Genomic DNA, 13,936 nt, shown 5'->3' with positions numbered 1-13,936 from the left:
TTTAAATAACAAATCTTGGCCTTTTGAAGGTATCCTTATTATTAAGTAGTATAAATATAAAGACATTTTTCTAATGAAATGTTTTTTTGGGAGGAGAGAAAATAAGAACCATGGATTGAAGCTACAGTTTTATAAAAAAAAAAAAAAAAAAAGGAAAAGCAAAAACTTAACTAAAAAAAGGATTGGGATTGTTGGTTTCTATTGAAAAAAATCAACTTTTTTTGTTAGGTGAGAACTAGAACAGTTGCTGAATGTGTAGCATTCTACTATATGTGGAAGAAATCTGAACGTTATGATTACTTCGCTCAACAGACAAGATTTGGAAAGAAACGATATAACCATCACCCTGGAGTTACGTAAGTACCATGGGCTTTATTTTAGAGACTTTTGTTTTAACTCTGATATGCAGTTATGAAATTATTGGGGTGTGTTTTTCAGGGACTATATGGATCGTTTGGTAGATGAAACAGAAGCTCTGGGAGGGACAGTAAATTCTTCAGCCTTAACTTCTAATCGACCTGAGCCTCTTCCTGATCAGCAGCTGAACATTCTCAATTCTTTCACTGCCAGTGACTTGACAGGTAAAATGAGCATCTTTTTGTGTTCTTTAGCTTAGGGCAAAATTGTGCCCTCTTTGTTTCATCACACAGGACCACTTAAACTGTTTCCCATTTCTTTTTAGCTTTGACCAACAGTGTAGCAACCGTCTGCAACCCCACGGATGTTAATTGTTTGGATGATAGCTTTCCTCCATTGGGCAACGCACCCCGTGGACAAGTAAATCATGTGCCTGTCGTAACGGAAGAGTTACTCACCCTGCCTAGCAACGGAGAAAGTGATTGTTTTAATTTATTTGAGACTGGATTTTATCACTCAGAGCTAAACCCCATGAACATGTGCAGTGAAGAGTCAGAAAGACCAGCAAAGAGATTGAAAATGGGCATTGCTGTTCCTGAATCCTTTATGAATGAAGTTTCTGTAAATAATTTGGGTGTGGACTTTGAAAATCACACACATCACATCACCAGTGCCAAAATGGCCGTCTCTGTGGCTGACTTTGGCAGTCTGTCTGCCAGTGAGACCAATGCTTTCATCAGTGCCCATGCTCTACATCAGCACGCTGCCCTTCACTCTGAGTAATGCGAGTGAGGAGCTCAGACTGTAGGTGTGCAGCACCAGTAAACTTGAGGAAAGGATCAGGTTTGCTTAGTCTTTCACTGGAAGTTTGAACCTTTTTCACTATGACATCAGTGATGTCAGTATGTATAGAACTATATCTTGATTTATCAAGAGTATTTTCATTTTTCAATCCATAAATGTGGAAATGAACTATGATCAGCAGAGTTGGGAACTAAGATTGAACTCTGTGGTGCAGCTTTAAGCTCTGCTTATCTCTTCCTCATCCCCCAGTACCTCTTCTCCACTCCCTTCTTTTTCTATTCTTTTCTGTTCCCCGCTGCCCTCACTCCCAATTTTAAAACCTGTAGACAGAGGCCACCGGCTCAAAACCAGCACAGATGTTCTGAACTGAATGGAGTGGCTTCTTTTCGTGTAAATTCCTTTTGCCGTAATGGATGCAGTGGAATAACAATGTTTACAGGTACCAATCCCAATCCCTGCTCAATGTAGCATTTTTTGGTTTTATTTTCTTAATTAAATACAAGCAGGGGTAGGTTTCTTTAAACTGCACAAACATGCAAGGGTGTTTTTTTTTTTAATGGAAACTTCTCTCATGTTATTCAACTAGAGCACTTCAGTTTACAAAACAGCAAGTCCATCTTTATGGAAGCCAGCACGAGGAACTGCGTGCAGATTATGAAGACGCTTGCTTGGATCCTGTATCAAAATTCTAGACCAGGGCTACCTTACACAGAATCATTTTACTGTGGAAAGAGTTCTGTGTACCTTCATTGATTGGCTAAAATTTTGGCTTTTAAGATGTGGTATTCAGATGGGGTTTTGTCCACCATTGTCAAGATTATAATTGTAAAAATCATACTGGTCATTGATAATTAATTTATCCTGAGGCAACTGACTTGCAGGACACAATCTACAAAGCCTAGGATGTTGCCACTCAATGGTTTACATTTTGGGATACTTCTTAAGTTGTTTGTAGCACTGCAGTTCAAAGTGTTAATATTTTGGAGGGACTTCTAGATTTTACACTTAATGCAGTAGAACCTTGAAGTATATTTAAACTTTTTTGTTTAGCTTGAACAGTTGGCAAGAAAAATGTGAGTTTCTGTCTATTGAAATAGAATGGTACTTTACCACTTTTAAGTTTTAAAAAGTGATAGACGTTCAGATGCATCTCAAACTCAGTTTTATTTTTATTCCAGACATTGTGAATGAGAAGCCATTGTCATAAACTTTGGCCATTTTTGCTTTTATAGATATGCATCTTTAAGTTAAAGGTGAATTCACACGATATGTAATACAGTATTAGGATGTAATAAGCTTTGCTTTTATAGTTCAGTTACAGTGGAATTTTGCCTTTTTTTTTTTTTTTTTTTGCACCACCTTAATTGAAATTTTCAGTTGCTACTAGTTGTCTTGCTTTGCAAAAAACTTAAATGTTTGGCTGCATTGCTGATATTTGTAAGTATAAATCGCTTCAAGGTTGTGCTGATGAATAGATAGGTTGTAGTGACCTTAGTAGTGATGGAAAGGGAGGGTATTTATTATATAAACTGTGAACTGCAATGACATCCTTAGTGTTGGATGATGTCTATTCTTATTTTTGTTTGCAGCCTTTTAATGAAGATTGCTTTGAAGTGTTTACGCAGTAGCATATTTACGATAAAATTTAGTTTAGCACAGTGGACAAAAATAAGTTAATAACTTAAAATCAGTCTCTAATTTATACATCTAAAGTCTAGCATTCCTGTATGCACACAGTAAATAGGTACCCTGGGATCTATGTTGCTTTCAGATATTTTTATCCAAGTTATCAGCTTCTTGTTGCTGTGGTGTTGTGCTAAACTTTGAACCTTATTTCTTTTGTTAAAAATCAGTATACCTTTTATAATTTAGTAAGATACTGGCCATAATCTTCCATTGTTATAACTTTAATTCTCACTCTGGGTTTACAGTGGCTGGTTTGTGTAAAATAATTGACACAAAGATGACTGAATGCTAATGCCAGTTGCACTTAAATGAACATGCCCATTCTCAGTAGCTGATGCAGTAACATATTCAGTTTATCTATGCATTGCTGGGATCTTGATATAAGATGGAAACAGTGTTTCTTATCTAAAATTTTGATTATCAGCAAGTTGAATGGACACTTTAGTTATTTAAATAAAGATTTTTGACCAAAATCCAGAAAAATGATATGAGAGAAAAATAAATTCCAGCTAGTTTAATAGATTTTTAAATGTCAATCTGATTTTAACCTCTTAGCGGTAACTAGCTGGTAATGTTTACTTTTAATTCCTTGTTAAAATGAGGCAATAATTTGCAAGATTTTTGTACATATATGTAAATTCTTCATATCTTTTTAGATCTAATTCAATATTTTCTGACTGCTTCTGCCATGTATAATACCATTTTTGTGCATGCTTGATGTGACATTCATAAATTGTACCACTCTGACTTTATCCATGTAAAATAGCTATTTATTGAATTTTCTTTTAAAAGCTGGATTTACTGGGTTTTGTTTTCTCCAGTTAAGCATCTTAACAGAGAATTTGTTACTGTTTATTAGAAGAATTGCGTTTGAGAGCATGAAAATAACTGATTTACAATTTTATGAAGAAACAATAATGCCTTTATTAAGTGTGAAGCACAATTCTTATAACAAACTGTGATAAATTCTTTTGTTTTCTTTTGCCGCATTATTTTCTTATGAACAAACCAAAAATCCATGGTGAGCAGTTGCATTGTTGGCTGATGTATCTTTTATGTACAGGGAATTTGAAGAGGACAGTGGATTCATTTAGAAGTGTAACTGGTGCTGTGATTATAGCAATACTTTCGTTAGTCGTATGTCATCTTTCCCATGCAAGCTTCTTAAGTGTTTAGTTTTCCTCTTGTCATGGTCAACTGCTGAATTTACTTGAAGGATGTAGAATACTGTTTAAACAATACTAAAGTGTGTACAATTAGGTCAAAGAATTGTGCAATTGTTTTCTTTTTAATTTTTAAAATTGAGGGTCATAAATATTTGAGAACGTCAGATCTAATAGAGCATAGTGATACTATTTAATTTAACCAAAGTCTCTAGTGAATATTTCAACTTTGAATGTAAACTAATGAATAAACCTGACCACCAAGGAGATTGTTTGCCCAGAGTTTCAAAGCACATTGTCTACAAATGGAAATTGAGATAATTTATAAAAATATTGACATTACTATGTTTTTTAAAAAGTTCTTAATTTTTTCACTAAAAGGAGGGAACTATTAGTTTTATTGTTAAATATGGTAGATATTAAAATTCCTCTTAAATGACCAGTGATTCCAATTGTCCCAGTTTGAAATAAGTACCCTGTGAGATTAATTAGTGACAATCACAACAAGTTTTAGTATCAGATGTTCAAGAGGAAGTTGCTATTGTTGCATTGATTTTAATATTTGTACATAAACACTGATTTTTTTGAGCATTATTTTGTATTTGTTGTACTTTAATACCTGGTGTACAGTTCCAGAAATAAACATCTGGAAATCTTTTTTTTTCTTGGTTCGTGTGAGTGTTTGCCACAATTAGACTTCTATTTAATGAATCTTAAGCTTTAACTCATGGGACGTGGGTAGATATTTAATCACTGTTCGGTTGGTTTTTGAGGTAGTAAATAAGATATTTGATAGATAAGTGACAAATGGTAGATAAAATAAGCTTTCTTTAAATCTCCTATAACAAATTCTATCTGGAATAAAACAGCCATCCCAAAGTGAGGCTGGCTTATTATACTTTTAATTTAATTCAGGAAATATTTGTTGAATGTCTGTTGTGTTTCAAACATTGTTCTAGGTAACTCTGTCTTTTAGGAAGACATGATATCTATTATTCTGTTGTTATTTGACAATATATTTATGGCAAACTCGTCTCTCTTGTCCATAGTATACATAGTTTAGTAGACTTGAGAAATCTTTTTTAAACCTTCATCTTTTCAAGCTGAAGATCTCATCTTAACCTGATTTCACAAGTTTGTTTCCATATTTTACATCCTTTGAGCAGAACTTTATCTAGTCAATTTTTTTTTTTTGAGAGAGAGAGAGAGAGAGAGAAGGAGGGGTTAGGGAGGAAAGGGGCAGAGGAGAGAGAATCCCAAGCAGGCTCTGCACTGCCAGCAGAGAGCCAGAAGTGGGGTTCGATCCCATAAACTGCAAGATTATGACCTAAGCTGACCTCAAGAGTTGGGTGCTCAACCGACTGAGCCACCCACGCGCCCCTAGTCCATTCTTAACATGCTGTGATCAGACAGCACATAAGGTCCAGATTTTGTACAAGGACACGAGGATAAAATGAAAGCAAACACTCTTGACTCCTCTGCTCTCGTTACTTGTCTAAAACCACGTTCCTTCGTGCACAGACGCCACGGAGCTTTAATGTTCAGAGCTCTGTGGCGGACACATACACATTAGTGCCTTCAGGTGGAGACGGGCACAGGAGTTTTCTATCCAGCCAACCGTGCAGCCAAGTACCACGTGAGAGCTCCAGAGTACTTCAGGCTTTTAGGGGAGGGAAGAGAGCCTTGTGGGAGCAGAATGATCTCTCGTGATTTGTAGACTCTCTCCTTCTTGACCGTAATTTTCATCAATGATTGGCGTTGAGCCTGCTGCTTCTCTGACTTCTCAAAGGCCTCGGAGCATCTGTAAGTTGCATACTTCATTATGTACACTTTGATTGAATTTAAACTCGTCCCAGGGACATAGTGGTGTTCATCATTTCCCATCCAGATAGGTGTTCTCTAATTCTTAGAGTCTGTTTCTGTATCTGTGTGGATTCTCTGACAAAACTATACTGGAGCACTGTAATCATGATTCTAGATCAGGAGTAGTCAATGTTTTTCTATGTTGAATACATTATTTGATGTTTACTTTAGAGAGACCCACAGGCTGTTGTGCAACTCAAATTTGATGAGATGCTTATACAAAGGTGAAGCTGATGCTGCTACAAAGTTTTTTTCTAGTGTAGAACTCAAAAGCATTTCATAAGCGTGTCAGAAATGAAATGTCATTTATAAATCTAAAAAAAATAGTAAGAGAAGTATAACATGGTTTTTCTGTTTTTGTTTTTTTTAACATTTATTTTTGAAAGATAGAGACAGATCATGAGCTGGGGAGGGGCAGAGAGAGAGACACACACATGCAGAATCGGCAGCAGGTTCCAGGCTCTGAGCTGCCAGCACAGAGCCCGGCGTGGGGCTCGAACCCACGAACTGTGAGATTATGACCTAGGCCCAAGTCGGCCGCTCAACTGACTGAGCCACCCAGGCACCCTATGGTTTTTCTGTTTTAAAATGTAATTGTTACATTAAAATAATTTTCACCCCTCCAGGGGAGACCAAGTCATGATACTAGGTGAGCTTTATACTCTCACCATGAGCATTTTTAAAAAAAAATTTATTTATTTTTGAGAGAGAGAGAGAGACAAAGCATGAATGGGGGAGGAGCAGAGAGAGAGGGAGACGCAGAATCCAAAGCAGGCTGCAGGCTCCGAGCTGGCAGCACAGAGCCTGACCAGGGGCTCGAAACCTGAGCCGAAGTCAGATGCTTAGACGACTGAGCCACTCAGGCGCCCGTCACCATGAGCATTTTATGAGGAACAATGTTTTATTCTATGAATCTCCCAGGACCCTTCACCTAGTAGGTATTGACTCAGTGTTTGATGACCTAAATTACTTTTAAGCTAATGGTGACTTGACCCCTAGCTTTGAAAGAAAAACTTTTTAAGACAAAAGTTGAAAGAATGGTATAAAGAACAACCCAGATTGAACTGACGTTTTACCATATTTGATCTTTTTCTATGTAACATATTTTTTTTTCTGCACTAATTTTAAAGAGTTACCAACATTGCCACAGTTCACTCCTAAAAACTTCAGCCCACCTAATATATCCATAAGAGTTAGTATTTCTGTATTTTACGTAAGGTTCTGAATAACAGGGTCTTCTTGGTCGAGTAGATTGGCTTTTTTTTTTTTCAATAAGAGTAGTTCCCCCTGGTTTTTCAGGATCTTGCTGACACAAAAGACAAAGGAGGCTGAGAGAAAGATCCTGTCACAGATGTATGGTTACTATCTATACATGATACATCTGATACAGAAAAAGAAGGAAAGTGTAATGAGATGTTTCAGGGCTGGCACCTGGGGGTTGTAAATTTCAGCAGGCTAGTTGGTTAAGGTGACAGAGGGAGGACATGAACCATGTGGCTCTCCAGGGGAAGGCCTTTGTAGGCACAAAACACTCATGCAGAAGCCCTGAAGTGTCCGTGTGTCGAACAGGTTCAAGGAGTGGGAAGGAGGCAGATGTGCCCGGGGTAGAATGAGCAGATGAGATCAGATGTAGTAAATGGCCATATCATATATGTGAAGGACGTTAGCATTTATTCCACTATATGAGAAGTAATGAGAGGGTATGAAGCAGAGGTGGATCAAGATCTGAGTTACAATTACAAGAACTCTCTTGGTGATCAATTCTGTAAAGGTGGCAGGAGTGGAAACAGAGAAGGCAAGTAGGGTGTTATTGGAATTGTAGTAAACTGAAGAAAGTTGTTATGTAGCAGTTAAGGTGGTTAGAATCTGGTTTTACGGGTTCCATGTTAGAATTTGAGGAATGCAATAATAATAACCTCCTCTCCATTCAAGATTGGAACTGAGCATTAGATGCAAAAGTCAGGTTGGAGATGAAGGAAGGATTATGAATGAAACTCACTGGAGAATGTGGCTTCAGAGCTGTAGCCAGGTCAGCTTACTAATACTCCATCTCTGAACTATTACACTCACTCTATCACTAGCGGGGCAGAGAGAAGACCAGGATCCCTTCTCTGCCAGCAGAGTCCACAGAAAAGGAAACAGAAGGGTCTGGGCCATAGGTGCCTCGTTCTCCAACAAAAATAACCTTAGAAAATCATTTTTCTTCCAAAGGGTAGAGAGAGAGGCCAGGAGTATCAATATTGGCAGTGCTCCTCCTTGGAATAAGAGAATGGGGAGGGGCATGTGAATGGCTCTGGAGAGTAAGTGTCTGATTCTTGGTTTCAACTCGGGTCATGATCTCACAGTTCATGAGTTCAAACCTTGCACTGGGCTCTGTGCTGACAGCACGGAGCCTACTTGGGATTCTCTCTTTCCCTCTTTCTCTGCCCCTCCCCTGCTTGCTCTTTCTCTCTCCGTCTCAAAATAAATAAACTAAAAAACAAAAGAGGAGAAGGGGGATTACATGTTCCTCACATCACCACTATCTTTTGAGTCTGTTTCCATGCTAAAACAATCCCTCTCACAGTCTTTTAAACTTTGTGTGTGAATGTTCAACAAGACTAAATTCCAATTCCAATTCTCCCTTACCTAGCTAAAACAATCCTTAAACTACACACCTAGACACACATACAAAATTAACTCATGGCAACAAAATATTTTTGGCTTTAGTTTATAATATAAAACTACAGTTTTTACAGACGTTTATCCACCTCAACAGTGCAAGAATTAGTGATGACTTAAAATTTTATAAACCATCACACAGATACAAAATAAGAGAAAAATCGAAATTCTAATTTCAGGCAGTAGGCTTTAATTTAATCAGCTACTGTGTATTTAGCTGAAAACCATTTAAAATTGTAATTGCATTACAAATTTGAAATTGTAATGAAGCAAAGAGCTTTTAATCTAAACACATTATCATCAATAAAGACAAAAATTCCCACTCTAATTAGGCCTCAAAATATTTGTTCTATAGGTGGAACTCAGAGATACAATTAACAGAAAACATTTAGAATAAATAGTTGAGTAGAAAACCCAATTTCTAATTCATAGTTAGCTGACAATCGTATAGTAGTTTGAAAACAGCTCTTCTCCTTGGCTGATGTCCCTGAGTGCTACGAGAATGACACATCGAAGTGGGCTGGAAACAGAGAATACACGAAAGTTAGAAGGATTAACAAATCCAAGCTCATATTTTTAATACAACCAAGTTAGGTGTTACAGCACAATTTTATTCAAATTCTGTACTATTGTCTTAGTTATTTGATTTCCATGAATAACTAGTTCTTAGCCTTGATGGGGCTATTTTATTATCTTTATTTTTTATTGATGGAGTTATTTTAAAGTGCATTATGTCTATTCCACATCATTTTTAAAAAGACCACACATCACTAAGTTTATACACCTACTACTACTTCTGAACATGTTGTTTTTATGTTCGGGGCCCCCAACTGGCATCACAAAAAGCATTTTAAAATAACATTTATTATGGTTTAACATTTTAAAATTAATTTTTATCTTTATATTCTGCAAAGATGGAAGCACTTAACATTAACTGGAATTAAAAATATTTTTATGGACACTGTAAGACATAAGTAATCTTCAATGTTTCTACTCAGTTAGCTTTTCCTGTAGTGATATTATGCTCCAGAGTATATAGCTACAAAAACCCAAACTGTTAGATACACAAACACATCCACTCACACAGAGACAGAGTATGTATCTGGTACAGAGAAGAGTCAAAGTTTGTTTTATTTTTAGAGACAGAAAGTGGGAGTGGGGGAGAAAGGAGAGAGAGAGAGACAGAGAGAAAGAGAGGGAATCTTAAGCAGGCTCCATGCTCAGTGTGGAGCCCAATGAGGGGCTTGATCCCATGACCCTGGGATCATGACCTGCACTGAAATTAAGAGCTGGACGCTCAACTGACTTGAGCCACCCACGTGCCCCCGAAGAATAATGTAAGTTTTAAATCTCATTCATCTTAAAAGGACAATTTAATGGGGCCCATACAAAATGAAGTTTGCTAGCAAATGGCAGCTCAGTGACGTGGCAAAAAGATTGTATCTTCCTAAAATATTGTTGGTAAAGAACTCTATAGAATTATTTATATTTAGAAAGTGTTACTTGAATACTTTCAGACTTTCCACTTATTGAACAGATATGTTACATTAAAAATATGTATCTTCTGAATATTTCCTACTTTTTTTCTTTTTTCAATGTTTATTTATTTTTGAGAGAGAAAGACACAGCACAAGAAGGAGAGAGGCAGAGAGAGGGAGACACAGAATCTGAAGCAGGCCCCAGGCTTTGAGCTGTCAGCACAGAGTCCAACACAGGGCTCACATCCATGAACTGAGATCATGACATGAGCCAAAGTCAGGCACTTAACTGACTGAGCCACCCAGGCACCCCTGAATATTTCCTCTTTTTTCATGATTAAGTTTCCAAACCTAATAGTGAAATGAGCAAAAGAAAGAATAGTATAATCTGTCCTTTTTCTTCAATTGGGTGTTCTTAAGTGAGATGAAGAACATAATCCTTAAAATGACTAAAACAAAAATATATTTGAAGATTTTTTAATTAGAAAAAGGATGAATCACCTGAAAAAAACTTTAAAGTTGATACTTATAAAGGACTACAGATAATAAAAATGGGTAATAAGCAGCAGAATGGACTAAGTTAATGGAAAATATTAAAGTTCAAATAAGCCTACACTAACTCATTATGTATGGTGAAAATAAAAACTTAAGTTACATTTTTTTCCTAAAAAAAATTACTCTAAGTTCTATATAGCTTTTTCTTAGAAAAAAATATATCTATTAAAAAAATTTTTTTAAGTTTATGTATTTATTTTAAGAGAAGACGCACACGAGAGGTGCAGAGAAAGAGAAAGAGAAAGAGAGAGAGAGAGAGAGAGAGAGAGAGAGAGAGAATCCCAAGGAGGCTCCATACTGTTACTGCAGAGCCCAGTGTGGTGCTCGAACCCACAAACCGTGAGATCATGAGCTGAGCCAAGATCAAGAGTCAGATGCTCAACTGACTGAGCCACCCAGGTGCCCTGGAATATATATGTTTTCTGAGTAAGCAGAAGACAGGGGATAAGAAAAGTCTAACCTTTGTTTGTCACAGCTGTAGGCAATGTTTGGAAGATACTGCTTTAGCTCTATAGGGAAAACTGCAGGCACATCAAATTCCTGGTAACAGACATTAGCTGCTCTGTCTAGGAACAAGTATATAATGATTAGAAATAGCCATTTTATAAAAGGTCATAGAAAACAGAACTGAATTATAACACTTGATGTGTGGTTTTCTAAATTATTAGAACATGCTCAAATTAATAATCACTATTATGTTCCAGGTATTACTAGATTATGTATGTTTTATTATCTACTTTTTGAAGATTAGAAAGCAGAAGCTCAGAAAGTTTGAAGGTTGAGTAGAAGAGTCAGGTTTCAAGTTCATATCTCCTTAACACCAAAACCTATGCTAAACGTAGCCAGATCAAATTTATATTTTTGGAAAAGTCAAGCCCTAGAGAAGGTAAATGATCAAAACGTAGCAACAGAAAGGGGATACCAGTCTAGTTTAACCTATAAGTTTCTATTGAGACCCTGACAAAATGATCTCGAATGCTCTTTTTTTAATGTTTTAGTTTATATTTTGAGACAGAGAGAGACACAGAGACAAAGAATCTGAGGCAGGCTCCAGGCTCTGGGCTGTCAGCACAAAGCCCGACGCAGGGCTCGAACCCACAAACTGTGAGATCATGACCTGAGCCAAAGTTGGAGGTTTAACCGACTGAGCCACCCAGGCGCCTCAGCTCTTTCTTTTTTTAACTATTAAAAAGGCTAAAAAATAATGATCAAAAGAGCACTTATCAATTACCTATATTTACTGCAAAACCAGAAGAAAAGCAGTAAAGAATTCCAACTAATGTATATCATTATTTCCTCAAATTCTTCGATATCTGCTCTCTCAGTATTACAATTTACTTACAGGCTTTGAATAGCTAAGATGTTAAATTTAACTGCTTCTGGCACTCAGTCAGAAAGGAGGAAAGTCACTGCTGCCGTATTTATATCTCGTCTCACAGACCCATAATGCCAACTTACCATTCGAACAATTGTTGACATACTGTCCTACAGCAAGTGGGTTACAGATTTCTGATGTTAGCCACGTGCTGTCACTCATTTTTAAAGGACCAAGTCGATCCCTCCCATTGCAGGATCTGAAACCAGCAAAAGCATTAGCTGAGGGATTGCTCTTATATCTTACAATAAAATCCAAAAGTACAAAATTAACTCTAGAACTAAACAAGTCCAATTTCTCTTAAAAGAATTTTGTCTAGTCAATAGGGCAACTGAGTTGCCACTTAGCAGCTGTCTAAATAGATTTTTATTTAAAGTGAAAAGGCCAGGGTCATCGTCATTTTGCTGTGGTCTGTGTCCTATCATTATGTTTGAACACGGGCACTAACTTACCTGTATACAACTTTTGATATTCCTTTGTCATTTCCATCAATGAGTACCCCATCCAGGCATCTAAAAATAAATGGATTTCCAATAGACTGGAAAAAGATTGGCTCATGCTTCTGGTATACTGTACCTATTATGAAAGAAGATAAGGATATAGCAACATGTAAAAATTATTAACATCATAATAAGGACCTTTCTCGGGAACATAAACATAGCATGAAAGGAACTATTTTACTTCCTCTACCTTTTTCTAATATTTCGCCTCCAGGCTAGATCATCACATTCTCTTTGGTTACTTTTTCCCTTTAAAGAATCCCCAAAAGTAAATGGAGCGGAGGATCAACCTGTTCACATAGCCAATAAAATGTGACTATTTTGATTAGTTAAAATGTGAACACCACATTTGAGATTCAGCTTTACAAAGTTATGGAGCTTTTTGTTTTTTAAAATACAGTGTGGTTTGACATCTATTACGAAGTCTTTTGGGTGCATGGATGGCTCAGTGGTAAGTATCGAACTTCGGCTCAGGTCATGATCTCATGGTTGTGATTTTGAGTCACACATCGGTGAACACAAACCCTGCTTCACTTCAGGTGAGCTCGAGCTCCGTTTCAGGTGAGCCCGTGTCTGTCCGTCTGTCTGTCTGAGTCTCTCTCTCTTTCCCCTTCCTGGGATTCTTTCTCTCTCTCTCTCTCTGCTCCTCACTGACTTGTGCCCTGTCTCTCTCTCTCTCTCAGTCTTTTAAGAAATGTATTTTAGGGGTGCCTGTGTAGCTCAGCTGGTTAAGCGTCTGACTTCAGCCCGGGTCATGATCTCATAGTCATGGGTTCAAGCCCCACATCAGGCTTTGTACTGATGGCTCGGAGCCTGGAGCCTGCTTCAGATTCTGTGTTTCCCTTTCTCTCTATTTCTCCCCTGCTCATGCTCATGCTCTGTCTCTCTCTCAAAAATAAACAAACATTAAAAAATTAAAAAAAAAGAATTTAAGAAATGTATTTTGTTAATAACCAATTAAATAACAATCAGGTTGTTTCTCCTTAAACTAAGCAATAGAGGAAAGGAGAAAATTAGTATTTACTGGGTGGCCTCCTATGTGACAGGCATCCTCATCTACTAAATTTATTTTAGTATTAATTTGTTGCCAGCTTGTTCTATTTAGTCTTTACAGAGTTAGGTTAGTTGTGTAGGATGAAACCAACTCTTTTGCTTAGGGATGTAAAATTAGAAAAGAGTAGAATGACTTTTTGAAAACATATGTCTGAATTAAACATTCACAAATAATGTAATCTTAGTTTAACAAACAATATACCCTACTGAGCATTCTAGTCAATATCTTTTTGCAAAGAAGCTGCTTTACTTTCAAAGTTTAGAAATGGCAGGAAGGTCTTTATTCACTGATTTACAGGTTTAAATTCTGTCATTCCTGTTTTAACCCGTACTATTTTTACCTTTAGTTATCAATTATGTAAGCTAACTGACTTACTCTCTAGGGCTTTCTAAGTAATTCATCTTATCAAAGTAAGGCATACTATATTCTACATTTAAACA

General features: G+C 36.9%; 2 protein-coding genes across 5 annotated transcripts in view; one reads left to right on the top strand and one right to left on the bottom strand.

The window, feature by feature from the left end:
* The window catches only part of MIER3 (MIER family member 3), a 122,544-nt gene extending 120,037 nt beyond the window's left edge, over positions 1-2,507 (top strand). For 3 of the 4 annotated variants that reach the window (XM_029942265.1, XM_029942263.1, XM_029942264.1), the window contains 3 exons: positions 229-356; positions 439-581; positions 683-2,507. In XM_029942265.1, the coding sequence (XP_029798125.1) occupies positions 229-356; positions 439-581; positions 683-1,140 (729 nt within the window). In that variant the 3' untranslated portion in view covers positions 1,141-2,507. The remainder of the gene's footprint in view (positions 1-228; positions 357-438; positions 582-682) is intronic. The other variant, XR_003909871.1, reaches the window with a different exon arrangement.
* A 6,060-nt stretch (positions 2,508-8,567) lies between these two features.
* Positions 8,568-13,936, bottom strand: part of SETD9 (SET domain containing 9) — a 6,423-nt gene continuing 1,054 nt past the window's right edge. The window contains exons 3-6 of the mRNA XM_029941208.1: positions 12,395-12,518; positions 12,026-12,141; positions 11,028-11,133; positions 8,568-9,054 (exon numbers count right to left, since the gene is read on the bottom strand). Coding sequence (XP_029797068.1) covers positions 8,967-9,054; positions 11,028-11,133; positions 12,026-12,141; positions 12,395-12,518 — 434 coding nt within the window. The 3' untranslated portion in view covers positions 8,568-8,966. The remainder of the gene's footprint in view (positions 9,055-11,027; positions 11,134-12,025; positions 12,142-12,394; positions 12,519-13,936) is intronic.

The sequence above is a fragment of the Suricata suricatta genome, chromosome 6, assembly GCF_006229205.1.
Source record: "Suricata suricatta isolate VVHF042 chromosome 6, meerkat_22Aug2017_6uvM2_HiC, whole genome shotgun sequence".
Lineage (NCBI taxonomy): Eukaryota > Metazoa > Chordata > Mammalia > Carnivora > Herpestidae > Suricata > Suricata suricatta.
The sequence above is the reverse complement of the archived record's forward strand: the minus strand, read 5'-3'. Positions and strand labels throughout refer to the sequence as shown.